Genomic DNA, 16,974 nt, shown 5'->3' with positions numbered 1-16,974 from the left:
AATTGTCAACTCTTTCTGTTAGAAATATGATAATGTTTGTATATTGTATAGCCAATTAAGGACAAAAGAACATTAAATTCGCTGTAATTCTGATCAGCAATCTTATAATCTATAACAATGAACATCATTTTTCTTAATTGTACATTGTAGTGATATTTTTCTAAAGATATATGGATTAAATTCCACAAAGCATTTACACATTGACATTCAATAAAATAGTGTTTATATCATCCTTAATTTTACATATCAAACATGTATCATCCTCAATAATATTCCATCTATTAAGCAAAATTCCATTTGGAAGGATTATTATTCAATAGTTTCCATTTGCATATTTTTTCATCATTCTCTATAGTGTTATTATTGATAAATTCAAATAATCCATGATAAATCGAACCAGTATTTTCTAGTTGAAAAATACCTTCCCACATACCTCTACAGTACGAAAGAGATTTCTTTTTTATAATAAAAGTAGAATAAAAAAATTATTACATTCACATTTTGCAATTTAACACCAACACCTTTATCAAACACCAGTAGATCAGAACATGTCGTACATGTACGTGCGTTATCTGCCTTCAGCTTATCTTTCCATTCTTTTGGAAAGCTTTCTTTACCTGAATTACCTCACTTATCCAATTTATTGTTTCTTTTAATTGTCCATAAATTTTCAATTCATCTATTCCGTCATTACCAATTATACCATTAATGAAGACATTAGATATTATATCTAAGTCTCTGTTATATCTAAGTCTCTGTTATATCTAAGTCTCTGTTATATCTAAGTCTCTGATGAAGATTAGGTCAGATTCAATCCATGTGTTGTAGATAAGGGAACTTCCATTAATTTTTGATGTACTTGTTTCCCCAAATGACCTCTCTACATTGTTCTTACCGAAAAAAAAACTTTACTTGGGAAGATCAGATGATAACTATTCAAATTAAAAAGAGAAGAAATATTTCTAGCAGTACATACTTATATCAAATTAAGTAAACGACTTTGTTGATGTGTAATTTCATCAGCGTTGTTAATACTGGCTGTTTATTAATAACACTTTATACCAAATTTTCATAGAACTATGAAATCCAGTTTTCGTATCATTGTAATTACCACAGTGTATGTTCATTGTATGTATTCATCTTGTATTCACCACTTGTCACTCATGTGCACGTATTTTTCTAAATTTCATATTTGTCTGTGCTTAATTTTCATTATACTAACATATCTTGTATAGGTTGTTTTTAGTGCCGAAGTTTTAATTTGGCATACAATCGTACAATGATGTATTTCAAGGGGAAAGGGAATTTATATAAGCTCTAAGCTTGCTTTCCTATTTCGAAATGTGTTTATGTAATGTATGTATATGCATCAATATATATTTACATTCTGAGTGTTTCGTCACTATATGAATTAACCAACTGACGAAAACAAACATTTGTCTATGAAAACACTAAGAATACAACGGTTCTCGTGCATCGATCAGCTGATTTCAAACAATGCGCCAGTTTCATATCAATAAAAAATATAGTCCCCCACAATATTTTAATGTATAATATCTAATGTGTTGTTTCTTGTTGTAGAATAAACTAAGTTTTACTGAAATAAGTCAATCGAATCTTATTTCAACTATATTTCTTGTTTATTGTTTGTTATTTGCAAAAAAGGTTGAACGGAAGGCGGAAGCTTGAAAACGCAACGTTGTGGAACGACTTCGTCATCCAGCTGTTCCATTCATCTCGCTTCTCGTCGTATATATGGGTGTCATAAATTTAAATATAATATATAAAAACCTTTCAATAATTCTTATTTTCATAAATTTTTTTCCGCGCTCCATGAGATATGTAGATAGCTTCTGCTATTCATTGCCGCTATTAAAATTTAGAAAAAAATTATTCAATCCCTAATATGAATAAAATATTCATTAACCTAAATATAACTCCAGGCTACATGTATATTAGACCAACATTTTCTATGCCATTACTCCAATGGAAGATTTTTTTAAAAGATGGATCTGCTTGATCCCCTCCAATCAGCCAAATTGTGATAACTACATTTAATGCTTAATTATTACTATCCGATAGAGAAAATAAATTCTACTCATTAATATAAATCTAGTATTTTATTAAAGTAATTTGAAAAAAAGATGAAATAGAAGAATCATCGTTATTTGATCTTTATGCTTTCAACTAAATCTACATGAACATACACTAGGCCTATCATACGATATTACTTTTGAACTATATATACAACGTAAACAGTTGAAAAATGAATAAACAACAAAGTCGCAATATGTTTTATTGAGTTTTGATTAATACGGAACTGTTTGCAGTTTAAACCAAAGCCTGCTGTTTGACTGTACACCGCCCAAAAGAGAGCGATTGTATCATTATCAAAAACAAGGTACTTTACAAGTATTAGCTTCCCCAAAGTAAGTGGGCTACGCGGAAGCTTAAACCCTTGATTGGATAGATATGGAAATTAAACAATGATATGACGATATTGGTTTTGCAATTTTAATTGTTCTGTTGAAAGCCATTTTATAATTATTGAGCTTGTGTAACTAGTGCAAGGTAGCCAGGTCTTGTACAGACAAATAGCTACCAACAAAATAAAAAGGGTTTTATGCAGAAATTGTAAACTGAGAGAAAAGGCAAAGAAAATATTGAACTTAATCTAATGTTTCTGTGTTTTTCTATGTTCCGTTTTCATTCGGTTTTTAGTTTGCACTGTCATTTGTTTCGTGTCCCATTAATTAGCATCTACGCATTGTCTGATTATTATCACTACACGTACGATGGTGATCTAAATTAAATAAGAAATATAAAAGTAATGTCTCGTACATGGTATACTTCTACAAATATATTTGTTCCATCTGTAAATGGAACCAGATTTCATTTAAAATGCCCGATTTATTTCTACAAAATACTTATTCAGAATACTTTTACCACGAATGCTTGTTCTACACTGAAATCTGAATGGATTATCAGAAAGATGGCGACCGAATCAGGACAGATTTAAATCTGTTTCCGTAATTCGTGTTAATATTACATCAAAGAAAAAACGATGCTTGTTCAAGCGTTCTTACACGACTATCCTGCAAGATGGCGTGAATGGCTTATGAAACTAAATGCATTTATTGCCACAGTTTATTTATTATGAGAAATCACTGGAAATTATTAAATGACTGATAACTTGCTGGAAAATCCGCCAAACTATAACAGTCATTCGGTTTTTCAGGTGTACCATGAATGCTTGTTCTCTATTAAATCTCGATAGATACAAACCCTGCGTGATCACGATTTATCACGAAGATGGCATCGAAATCCCGGACATATTCAGGACTGTTTCCGCCATTCGTTTTAATATAACTTCAACAGGCAATGCTTGTAACATCCGTCTGATTCAAGCGTTCTTGCTTCATGGCTATCCAGCAAGATGGCGTGATTTACATACGATTCTAACTGCTACGCCCTCGAGCGGCGTAACAATCAAATTCTAGTTAGTTGTTGTAAATTTATATACAAAATGAAAGGAACCTCATGTACAGTAGATATTATTATACATCATCCATGTATTAGTCAATGCAGTATCACATGATTAAAAGCGTTTTGTTTCCCGGTTTTTAGCCCACCATCATCAGATGGCTATTCAAATCGCCTTTCGACCGTGGTCCGTCGTCCGTCCGTCCGTCCGTCCGTACGTCCGTCCGTCCGTTAACAATTCTTGTTACCGCTATTTCTCAGAAAGCACTGAAGGACTCTTTCTCAAATTTCACATGTAGGTTCCCCTAGGGCCCTAGTTGTGCATATTGCATTTTGGGACCAATCGGTCAACAAGATGGCCGACTGGTGGCCATCTTGGATTTTGATAGTTAAAGTTTGTTACCGCTATTTCTCAGAAAGTGCTGAAGGGATCTTTCTCAAATTTCACATGTAGGTTTCCCTAGGACCCTAGTTGTGCATATTGCATTTTGGGACCAATCGGTCAACAAGATGGCCGACCGGCGGCCATATTGGATTTTGATAGTTAAAGTTTGTTACCGCTATTTCTCAGAAAGTACTGAAGGGATCTTTCTCAAATTTCATATGTAGGTTCCCCTAGGGCCCTAGTTGTGCATATTGCATTTTGGTACCGATCAGTCAATAAGATGGCCGAACGGCAGCCATCTTGGATTTTGATAGTTAAAGTTTGTTACGGCTATTTCTCAGAAAGTACAGAATGGATCTCTCTCAAATTTCATAAGCATGTACCCCATGAACCCTAGTTGTGCATATTGCATTTTGGGAGCGATCGGTCAACAAGATAGCCGACCGGCGGCCATCTTGGATTTTGATAGTTAAAGTTTATTACCGCTATTTCTCAGAAAGTACTGAAGGGATCTTTCTCAAATTTCATATGTAAGTTCCCCTAGGACCCTAGTTGTGCATATTGCATTTTGGTACCGATCAGTCAACAAAATGGCCGACTGGTTGCCATCTTTGATTTTGATAGTTAAAGTTTGTTACCGCTATTTCTCAGAAAGTACTGAAGGGATCTTTCTCAAATTTCATATGTAGGTTCCCCTGGGACCCTAGTTGTACATATTTCATTTTAGAACAGATCGGTCAACAAGATGGCCGAACGGCGGCCATCTTGGATTTTGATAGTTAAAGTTTGTTACCGCTATTTCTCAGAAAGTACTGAAGGGATATTTCTCAAATTTCATGTGCAGGTTCCTGAAGGGGTCTAGTGCACTTTCGGACTTATCGGTCAGCAAGATGATCGACAGGTAGCCATCTTGGATTTTGATAATTGAAGTTTGTTACTGCTACATATCTCAGAAAGTACTGAAAGGATCTTTCTCAAGTTTCATATATAGTATGTAGTAAAAGTTTGAAAAGCAGGGAAAAGATACCTCTTTCTGTTGTCAGACATAGATCATTCTTTGGTGGGCGCCAAGATCCCTCTGGGATCTCTTGTTAAAGGGTACATTCCCAGAATATCGATGATCGGAGTCTATGGTATACATAGGCCTATACATGTAGAGCTCTACTGTACGTGTACAGGAATGTGTGGTTAGCATGTGGTCAGTGTTCGTATGGATGCTATTTGACAGTACACCACCTTTTTCAATTCAGAAAATAAGAAAGTTAACATGCTTATCAGAAAATTCAGTGTACTATTTAAGTACATCTGATTGTGTGTCATTTTTTTAATAAAGAGTATACACGTCGTGGTTCTGCTGCTGTCGGACACCTTCACCGACTCCAGGTAAACGACCAATCAGAATGCGCGGGAATGGCTTTCAACCAAAACCACAAACAAACCGTTACTTGTACTTTGTTCACGGTTACTGCGAAGGAACGGGGCGATCAGCAGAACGATCGAAAGGAAGGCGGTGCGTTTCCGCCATGGTGCAATTCGTTGTACTCTTTTTCATGTCTTGAGATATTTATGTTTCATCAGAGATTTACTATTTAAATCTCTGGTATTATGTATTACAAAGATTGAATTAGATTTATACCTTAAGGATATTTAGATGTATACCATAAGGATATTTAGATGTATACCATAAGGATATTTAGATTTATACCATAAGGATATTTAGATGTATACCATAAGGATATTTAGATTTATACCATAAGGATATTTAGATGTATACCATAAGGATATTTAGATTTATACCATAAGACACATAGTATCATGTGACGTTATCACTTTTTATCGCTTTTTAATTGTCTCCTCTTCTTATAATTTTATCCACTTTTTCATGATTGTGTTTTAACTGAAAATTGTCATTAAAACTTTAAAACGCCGGTTAAAACGCCTTTCAAAACATAAAAGTATTTAGAATGCACTATTTTTTACCATAAAGTATGTTTTAAAAACTGTATCAATGCTGATGTTCGTTTGGCTCAAATGACCCTGGCTGTCGATGGGCTGTTCAAGAAAAACGAACAAACAAATAAATCCTGGATTATACCGGCAGAATAATGATAAATGACGTAACTTACTGTTGTAGTGTGTGGGGCATGAAATCGTTGGCAACCGGAAGGTATGTTTGAAGAATGGTTTTCGTCGTCAGCTCGGTTTGACTACAGGACGAGGAGAGAGCTTAAAAATACCTTGATCATCAGCATTGGATAAATATATGTGGATTATGATAAGTTTGGCTTTCTTTTATGTCTTTATTTTACAAAGTCTGTCTTTTTATGTGCACTAAAAACGATACATCGAGGAAACTACCAAATATATCCATATACATGTAGTCCTATAAATAAGGATGACTTTCAATAAGCATGAAAGAAATTATCATGAGGTCAAATTTTTGAAAAAAAAAATATTTGAATTATTCAGTTCTCAGCATGTTTATCATGTTTTCTGTTTGTTAAATGGTAGAAATTTTGTGTTCATCGGAAAATGAAGCAAATTTTTGAACATATGTACATGAAGCTTTAAATTTTGGAATTTATAAATGGCTTTTTAAATGGGAGTTCATATTTTTTTTATTTCCGTGACCTGGAATGAAGCTTTTTATCTCAATGTAAGGTCTCATGGCTTCTTTGTTGGTGAAAAATTGTATAGGCGAGCTAAAACCACAGCCATGTTCTTTTCATATGTATTGAATGTTTTACTCTTTATTTTGTCAATTTCGGATAACTGTATCATATAAAACAATTAAGACTTGGAAGATATTACATCATTATAAGATTTATTTGACATTTTGACACAAACAGTGAGAGACTATTTCATACATTAAGTAATGCTTAACTATACACCAAGGATATACAGCGGACCCTCAATATAATCTGTACACTATGTGTACTAAATCAGTCTATATGCCATTGGTACATTTTTTCATATTATCGGTGTCCAGATTATAGCGGGTCCACTGTATACGACTATGTACATATATATTAGTACATAACATCATTTTTTGGCAAGATGGGAACATCTGTTTTAGATTCTACAAGTACCTTGGTCACTGTGATTGAAAACCAAGGAGTGACACGAAGAAATGGGTTTAATCGATTTATCAGTTAGAGTGAATTAAGTACTAAATTGATGCAATATTTCTCACAAAGAACATTAAATACTAACTTCAATGAGTACATCATGATTTTCAGCTTTTATACAAGACAATATAGAATTTTTATCAATAGATTAAATAAGAAATAAATTGTTCTTCTATAAGACTAGATTGTATAGTGTTTTTGACTGGAAAATGGGAAGGAAGACAATGAGCTCGAACCCATAATATTCCAGCTACCTTTAATTACTAAAATATACATATAATGTTTAAATGCTTTATTCCATAGAGTTTTTTTTAATAAATCTGAAAAAAAACTATACTAAAGAAGATACTAATTAAAAAAATTTTTTTGTCAATTTCCCAATCCAAGAAAAATGTCCATTTGTAACGTTATTTCATGAAAATTTGTTATTCATTCATACCATACATATTGAGCTATGATGTGAAGAAAACAAAACAGCAGTTACTTTTCACAGCAGATTGGTTTTGGTGATTTGATGAGCTGAAGCTCGGCTGAGCGAGTGAGCGTCGTTATATGATTGCTGTTTCACAGCTTTAAAAACTTTACTACATACTCCTTGGTACCATTTTGTTTGGCTTATAAAAGTCATACAGCTTTAAATTAAAAGACTGTTCATGATTTCAGAATCTGTATCAAGTATAAATGAATGACCTGATTAGCAGAGACACAAGCCTTGGGAATTTTGTATTACATTATATAACACATTTTAAACAAAATCAATATCAACAAATCTGTATAAATCTGTCATTTCAAGGTGTCATATTAGTTATGTTGTTGAAATAAATATTAGAAATGTAGTTATAATGGTTGTGTGTAGATAAAAAAACAAGAGGCCAAAATGCCATAACGATTATCTGGTAAACAGGGTCCTCAATGAATTTTCGGGATGCATGGTGACTTTGGTGTTCATTTTGGATTTTGGATAGACATGGCAACATTTATGAGATGGTCTAAAAACATTTTTTATTCTTCCCTTTAAATCCTTTAATATTTAGCATCAGTAGAATTTCAAAATATTATTTTTAGATAGTGGATGTGGAAGCCATCTTGAATTTCACATTACCCAACAAATAAGTCAGGATCATTTCAGGCAACTATTAGCTAGATTACACTGATAGAAGTTCAAAAAGTGTTTTCAAGATGGCAGATATGGTAGCCATCTTGGATATCAAGGAAGAGGTTCAAAATGTAAAATGTTTGTGGACAGCGGGTAACATGGTGTATGGCTTCAGGTCAGATGGCCTAATAATGGAATAACAGGAGGCCAATAGGGCTTGTATCACTCACCTGGTTTATTATGTCAAGAAATGTCCTGAATATATGTACAGGTTCAGTGTTTTTTTCCAAAAAGATTTTCCATTAATTTCCCTATTGGGTCCCACCCCTTCTGGCCAGAGCCAAGATTTACATAAACTCTGTTCTCATTCCCCCAAGAATGTTTCTGGCCAAATTTGATAATAATCCAATAATAATTCCAGGGATTTACCATTGTTCACACCTTCCTATGGGGCCCTTTCCGTCCTTCCCCAGTGGTCAGAGTCAAGATTTATACAAACTCTGTTCCCCTTCCCGAAAGGATATATATTTGGCCTGCAGATTTGGTGATTTGGCTACCTGTTGCCTCTTCTTTGACACCTAGTTAGCTGGTTCCAGCTAGTTGTGGCCCGTTTTGTTCATTTACTAGGTTGTTGTTGTCCGGATGTGCCTTATAAAAACAGGGATAAAACTTGAATGGTATTGATTTCCAGTGAGTTTTCAGTCAGTTTTTAAACGAGTTTAGGGTAGGGGCTTCTACTACGGAGTTTGGAAGGGAGTTCCACGAATCTACCACTCGCCGACTAAATATACTTTATGGGACATAAGTCCTGCTCTGTTTCTTAAAGAGTTTTAAATGATTACCTCTAGTACTGGCTGAAGACATTGTAAATAACTTGTCTTTATCTAGTTTATCTATTCCGTTCAGAATTTTATATACTTTTATTACATTGTTCCTTTTTACGTCTGTATTCTAAGGTGGGAAGTCCAAACTTTTTAAGTCTTGAATGGTATGCAGATTTTCAATAGAGTGAACTCTTTTAGTGGCTCTTCGTTGTACGTTTTCAAGAGCTATCTGATATTTTTTTAGCAATGAAGACCATACCTGAGTTGCATATTCTAAGTTGGGTCTAATTAGACTTTTGTATAGGGTAAGAACATAGTTATATCTATATAGACAAATGTCCTGAATATTAGCCTCAGTATGCTAGTTCCTTTGTTAACTGCTTGACTAACATGCTGACTAAATTTAAGTTTGTTGTCGAAAAGTACACCGAAATCTTTCTCACACTGTACCTTCTATATTTGTTCATTTTGTGGGAAGGAATAATGTGTGTCTTATTGTAGACTGCCTAGCTATGTTGAGGTGTTTGCATTTTTTAGTGTTCAAGGCCATTTTCCAGTCTCTAGTCCAAGTGAAGTACACTGTCTATGTTGGCTTGAAGTTCTTGAGACTCAGTCGGGCTATTGTTGTTTCTAAAAATTTTAGAGTCGTCAGCAAATAGTTTTATTGTACTATATGGCAGACTACTTCGAGTAGGTGATACATCTACTAGTCAAGAAGTTTCACCACCAATAACAACTCGTTGTTGTAGGTTGGATTAGAAGTCTTCTATCCATTTCAGTATTTTTCCAGTGATAGCGTAACCCTTTAGTTTTTAAGTAGATGTTTGTGAGGGACTTTATCAAAAGCTTTACTGAAGTCAATGTAAATTGATTCGACATTCCTCCCTTTGTCTATGGCTTCCGCCCAACGTTCAAGGACCTCGAATAGATTGATGTACAGGATTTGCCAGATCTGAAGCCATGTGGATGTTCTGTGAAGAGAGGATTCCTGTCCTATGATCTACAAGCTTGTGTCCCTAATAATTCTTTAGAAGAATTTTGCTTTGGATTGAAGTAAGACTTATTGGACGGTAGTTCTCCACTTTGTTGTGATTCCCACTCTTGTATAAACTCCTAATGATATAGTCTCTCTTGGAAGTGTGGTGGATATTCACTTTCTGGTGGGTTAAAGACTGATCCAAAGTAGTTATTCAGCTCGTTGTGTTAGTACCATATCAGCTTTTACCACATTGATTACAGACATTCCTGGTCCTGTTCAAGCCATACATATTCTATAACTGTAGTAGTAATTTAAAGGATTTAATTTTATCTATGCTATTGGGCCTTGCTCTCCTGCCCCAAGGGGTCAGAACAAAGATTTATACAAATTCCCCCTCCCCCTGTCCAAAAGGATGCTTATGACCAAAATGATTACAATCCATGTAGAACTCTATCACTAGTAGCGATTCCAAAGAAATGTTGACGGACAGACAGCGGACACCGTTCCATGGTATTGGGTCAGAAGATCAGCTATTATTATACCTGTACATATTATTATATGTTTATGATAGTTTCTGTGATTTGTTGAAACATATCACATGACAGGGAAATAAAACGTCGTGTTTCCGTCGGGGAAATAAAACATCATATTTCCCAAGGGCGCGTGCCCTTATGGTAACCGCCCGTCTTTCACACGGAGTTATCTTCCCTTTCGATTGTACACCAATGACGAACAAAGAGAAAAACGTCATTTTTACTCATCTCAAAATTAAGTACTATTTAACCCATACAATCTTGATTTTTTGGAATAATAAAAAATTCATTTTCCCTTAGATGTAATATTTCCCTAACACCTTCAGGTAAATAAACCACCATATCACACTACCATCGGGGTCATAAAGGCATAATATTATGTTCCAGTCTTGATTATCTTGTCCACAAACAAAAAATAAGGTCATTTTCGTGAGTTCCTCTAATATTTATTGCCGTAGTGACCATCTTGGATATTTTTAATTTTCAATTTTTGAACCAGCATATTGTTCAGAAGCTTTTCTATATTATCCTTCATTGCACTAGCTTCATCATAATTTTGAAGCTATAGAATTGAATAGGATTTTATAGATCGTGGTCATGGCAGCAATACTGATTAGTGAATTTTTTTTTCCGTATAAAATCGACATATTATCAATCAGCACCTTTTAGCTAGTCATTATTCAATGCAAATGTGTCCCACTTTGTTGGGACAACAGACGACTGAGGACACACACAGCAGATGACTGATGATCCTCCATAGCAATATAGCTCACATGAGCTAAAAATACAATTTCACATTAAATATACTTAAACAAGGCCCCAATGGGCCCGAATCGTTCACCTGCTATCTGGTAATCCTGGTTCATACTTAAAGGATTTGTGCAGTCAAAAATGATTATTTCAGTTTATGCTGGAAATGGCTTTATTAGCACGTGCAGAAACCTCTCTGTATCACGCGCAAGCGAATAACCTGTAAGCCGTTGATATCGAGGTCAAATTTTCTGACCGCCCGATTATGCATATTTTCTAGCCCTAAACCAGAAGTGACGTTATAATAGTCTGTGGCTTGTAGCTGTACTATAACTGATGTGCTATCACCTATATCGACGGTCACAGGAAAAGCCGATCAACTATTTTTTATGATTACTTTGAGTGAAGTTAATTGTACAATAACTTTGGCTCAAATGTAAATAACTTTAAGTGTGAAATTTGATGTTTCAAATACTCTGATTTATGCTCTAATTGCAGGTATCTTCATGTAATTACGAAAGAAAATCCACACAGACGGTTTTGGATTTTTTGTCGAGGATCAGCAACGAATAAGTTTTAATAAGATAATATTTTCCTGTAGTCTGTATCTTTGATACATTATGAATTGCAAAGTTGGCAACTGTAAAATGAAATTAAAGAAATCCTTGATTAAAGCATCAAGGATATGATGCTTGACGTGCGTACACACCGATAATTGCTCATTACAAACATTGTGCTGTGTGTTGCTAACCAAATTAATTAAGATACATTTATTATGATATCTTCATACGTTTCAACATGTGGTAGAAAAAATTCATTTTTGATATTATAAAAGATAAAAATATTGAGATATTTAATTAAGCAAAACAAACAAACTATTTTTTCAGACCGTGCGGTCGCTTTCAAATTTCCAATATAGATATATAATTAGCCATGCCTTTGGTTTGATTGTTATGTAATACCTAGACCAGGATGTTTTTTGTACACAACGCCATTCATCGAACTTACGGACACTTGTAATTACCTGGCCGCGAGCAATTTGCTATTCGGTGGACTTGATTGGGTAGTTGCTATTGTCTTACTGTCAAGCAGGTTAGGACACCCTTAATTGGATTGTGATTCGAACTATGGAAACCCTATACATCTATGCTCTAGGTTTTTTTTTTTTTTATGGACAACTCCATTTTTAAAATGAAGATGTAAAAGCAAATGGAAATAAAATATCCCTGATCTATACACGTAGGAATATATATGACATATATATATGTCGTACACAGGTAAAACATTAATGGAAGTTGACTTATTCAGAAACAAAAATGGTTCTAAGAACTATTTCAACTTAAGGTTTAATTTTAAAAATTATTCCAGTCAAATACTGTAATTATACGGAATCGTGGCATATAGCAATCTTCCATAGTTTATAAGGTATTAGTAAGATTTCTAAGCATGTATTTTCACCGTTTCCAATCTATTTATAGTCATTCACGAAGGGTTTCAGCATTACCACACTTAATATACTAATTTAAATATCACTAAGTATATTTAAAACAGGTACAAGATATTATATATATTTATAATGCCTGTATACAAGTAATTTTATTTTTCACATTTAACACTTTATGTGGTTACTTTTTGGATTATACGATGGAATGTTCATATATTATACTATTTAATTCTCTGTATTATATACAAAAGGATCGACAATGAATATACTATTTTTAGGATTTAGTATAATTTTAAAATAATGAATTTAAATCTGCACTTATACTGTAATTTAGAAACATATATTAGAATTATCATTGATGTATATTTCTGCTTTTTAGTTAACGTTATTGATAAAGTTTCAAAGGCAACAATATAGATACACATATTATTTTTTCGGCTAAAGTTCGGTACCGTTACTCCAATATAACAACTGAAAACCGTCCACATGTTATTTTTACACAAAAACTGTGCTGTGTTTGCATCGTTATGGCAGAAGTTTGAAATAAAAACAGGCATTTTAGATATATTCATGCTTATTTTTGTGATTTTACTTGTAAAGAAATAGGGTTACATTATACTGTTTTTTATTACACAGAAATTTACATATAATATGTTATCTAAATCTCAGTCCAGACTGATCAAAACATCATTTTATTATCGCTATCAAATTGGACTGATTATCTAATCTAAAGTTAGATATATGCTTGTTTGAATGTTAGAAATGGTGTAAATGGAATGTTTTGAAACTGAAAATATCTACATCATAAAGCTAGAATAACAATTTACTTGAAAAACTCAGATTGTAGATCTAACGTATACCAGAGACTTAAATATAATATCTAAGTCTCTGTGTATACGTATATATGCTGTATACATGCATAGTACTAAGGCTTACCTTGTGAAGTCACGGACTACTGTGACATCACAAGACCACTTGACTGACTAGCTCATTATCTCTGAACTGTAGTTGACACTACCCGTAATCACGACCAAAACCAACCGATAGCGCTAAAAGCTAGGCGATTCGTTGGGTGGGACTTGATTTTTCATTTATCAAAAGCAATATCCTGACAAATTATCAAAACAATATTTGGGCTGCACAAATCCTATTAACAAATAGGAGAGTGAATAAGAATTTATATCATGCCCCAGCACGTCAGAGGCCAAATAGCAGGTCTCTACGCTTTACGGTTATAAGGAAGAAGTTGTTTCAAGATTTTAACCTATTTGACCTCTGTGACCTTGAATGAAGGTCAAGGTCATCATTTGAACAAACTTTGTAGCCCTTCATCCCAGCATGCTATAAGTTAAATTTCAGGACTCTAACGTTTGAAAAAAGAAGTTGTTTAAATGGAACAATTGACACGGGACGGCCAGACGACAGACGGATGACAGAAGCTGCACCACAGCATAAGCTCACTTGCCCTTTCGGTAGGTGAGCTAAAAATGAAAGCAGATTCATGAATGAAAGCAGATTCATCATCGTTTATGAAAAAAACATAATAATTACTATTTGATAGACATAACAATGTTTAACTTATCATCTAAAATATTATGTACATCCATTTAATATGTATTTGAACTTCATAACAATTTCCATCTTAAGCTCAATAATTCAAGTAGGATAAACCAATATATCAGTAAAACAGAAAACATACTTGTTTTACTGGTCCTTTTTAAATATATATAGAGGCATGATTCAAAATAAACATTCTGAAGAGCTCCTTTTGATAAAGCAAAAGCACTCAACACTTATTTTATCAATTTTTTGTCTTTATTCATAGCTGGTCTAGTAAAGATAGGGTTTTAACCCAAAATAATTGCAACAGAATTGTTTCTTTGTTTTTCATACATATCTGACTTTGTTTTATAAAAGAAAAAAAGTCCCAATAAATCAAACTTTGAAAAAATGTTTTTCTTGACCCCCCCCCCCCCCCCAAAAAAAAACAAAAAAAAAACAATAGGCATATCAATAGGCATATTTACTGATGCCTTTTGTTCATGAAATAGGAACATCCATTTAATAGGTCTACATACAAAGTTTCATTAAGCTCACATTACTTACATTACTGTGTTCACAAGGTTAAATGATTATTATTGCAAAAGGCAATAACTCTGTAAATAAGTAAGAGTCGAATCAAGCTAATTTTCAAATATTACAATGGTAGTCTACATAGAAAGTGGTTTATATTTTACTAAGTTATCGCCTTCACAAGGTCCAATAATAATTATTAGTGCAAAGGGCAATAACTCCATATATTACTGTCAAATCATACTGATTTTCAAACTCATCCGAGATCTTTCCAATATTAGTCTAAACACAAAGTTTCATTAAGCTCCGTTTATATTTACTCAAGTCATTGCGTTTACAGAGAAATGTTAACGGACGTAGCACAATGGACGACGCAAGACGGACGAAGGATGGCGCACAACTACGGCAAAAAGACTATTGCAATAGGTCACCATGACCTAAAATAGGGATATTTGCTTCATTGATCAACTTTAAAGCCAAATATAAACTTAAATAATTAGTATTGATACCAGACGCCGCGGTATCACATCAGCTCACCTTGGTCCATTGGACCATGTGAGCTAAAAAACACTTCAAATTGGCAGATTCAGTCAACTTGACTTTACTAAAGTTTGCCTTACTATACACCTGATTTCATATTTCAAGATAATATTACAGAAATAGCAGATATTTTGGACTGACGAAGGCCTAATAGTGGCTGAATATTTTACTTTGAGTTTATTTTGGCCTTTTATTTCGGATTATTAATGTACTAGCTTTACACTGTGTTTACCTTATTATGAGCAGATATTGTACTTTAAAAGCATTCAAAAGTCAGACTTCCTTTATATTCTTAAGTTTTTAGTGTTAAAAAAACAACATTCGGAAAACATGATTTGTTAAAACTTGTTAAAATACTAGAAACCTCAAACCCAAAAAGCAGAAAACAAATTCTGTTGCAATTATTTGGTGGTTAGGTCTCTATTTTTCATGTCTTTACAGGACTAAACAAATCATCATAGAAACAGTAAAATCATAATTAAACAAATATTCTATATGATTGGCTAAATTAGCCAATTACAAGGTCCAATTGATATGGATTAATACGTATTATGGCCAATCAGAATATCAAATACATATATACAAAAGTATATAAGGGACATAATTAAAAGCCAATTAGATTTATAACTTCATGGAAAACATTACATCATGATCAATTAGAATGCCTGTTTCATATTTTGTCAGTCAGTCAAAATGTTTCATACATTACAATTTTATACTCAAAAGCCAGTATGAACAATTGATAACTACCATATCATATGTAGATAAGCGATAGGTCCAAGGCCTTTAACAGTCATCCGACTACCTTGGCACAATCATATATAGGAAAGAAGATATATCCAGGTGTCAAGGTGACCATCATCAATTTGGGATCAACCCAAAATGTAACAACACTTTGTCAAGACCATGTCAGGATAATAAGTTTTAGACATATCTCACTGGTAGAACTTAAGAAGAAGTTCAATATGTGTTTTTAAGATGACGGTTGTGGCAACCATCTTGGATTTTAGATCAACTCGAAGAGTATCAACAGTTGGTTAGGCCATGTCAGGATAATTTCAGGAAAGTTTCAGCTAAATTGCACAGGTAGAACTAGAACTAGAAGAAGTTCAAAATGTGAAAAGTTTACACACGGCGAACGATGACAGACCATGGGTCACCAAGACCTTTCGAATACAGCAATTGAAGTATAACCTGACATTGGACACTTGGACACAAGCTTCTTGGCAAGTTACCGGGTAGTTAGTTGTGAATCAAAAGAATATCTATCCACTGTTGGAGTGTATAACATTGCTCATTATCTAATGTTTCCACTAGATGAAACCTTTGGAACATTTTGGTAGATCTGGCCAGGTTCTTCAGGTGTCCTGCAAACAAAAAAAAAATGGTTCAGTTATATTTAAACTTTGTTAAGAATTATTTAAAAATTAGATCAGCTAATTTGTGAAATTGATACACCCCAGATCTTTTCTGTATATTAGGCAATCTTTATTTATATTAGCTGGGTTGATCAGATGCATTACCTTAATTAACCTCAGGCCCCTGGGGTCAGTCAGAGCTGATCTGTTCCTAACATCTAAACGCTATTCATACTAAAAATTCTACCAAAGGAATAGATATGGCAATGGCTCTTTTTTGCCCCAAAATTTACCAAATTTCAAATAAATTATTTAGAAATTAAGTTGCTGTGTTTGAAATATTGAATATGCCCCTGATAAAAACTTTATGATATTTTTGTT

At 33.7% G+C, this 16,974-nt stretch overlaps 1 protein-coding gene across 5 annotated transcripts in view; it reads right to left on the bottom strand.

Annotated features, from left to right (window-relative positions):
* Positions 1-6,671: 6,671 nt before the first annotated feature.
* LOC138323053 (tyrosine-protein phosphatase non-receptor type 11-like) overlaps positions 6,672-16,974 on the bottom strand; it is a 58,056-nt gene continuing 47,753 nt past the window's right edge. For all 5 annotated transcript variants that reach the window (XM_069267393.1, XM_069267408.1, XM_069267400.1 and 2 more), the window contains one exon: positions 6,672-16,602. In XM_069267393.1, coding sequence (XP_069123494.1) covers positions 16,533-16,602 — 70 coding nt within the window. In that variant the 3' untranslated portion in view covers positions 6,672-16,532. The remainder of the gene's footprint in view (positions 16,603-16,974) is intronic.

This window comes from Argopecten irradians, chromosome 1 (genome assembly GCF_041381155.1).
Source record: "Argopecten irradians isolate NY chromosome 1, Ai_NY, whole genome shotgun sequence".
Taxonomy (NCBI): domain Eukaryota; kingdom Metazoa; phylum Mollusca; class Bivalvia; order Pectinida; family Pectinidae; genus Argopecten; species Argopecten irradians.
Note: the sequence above shows the minus strand (reverse complement) of the source record. Positions and strands in the feature narration are given on the sequence as shown.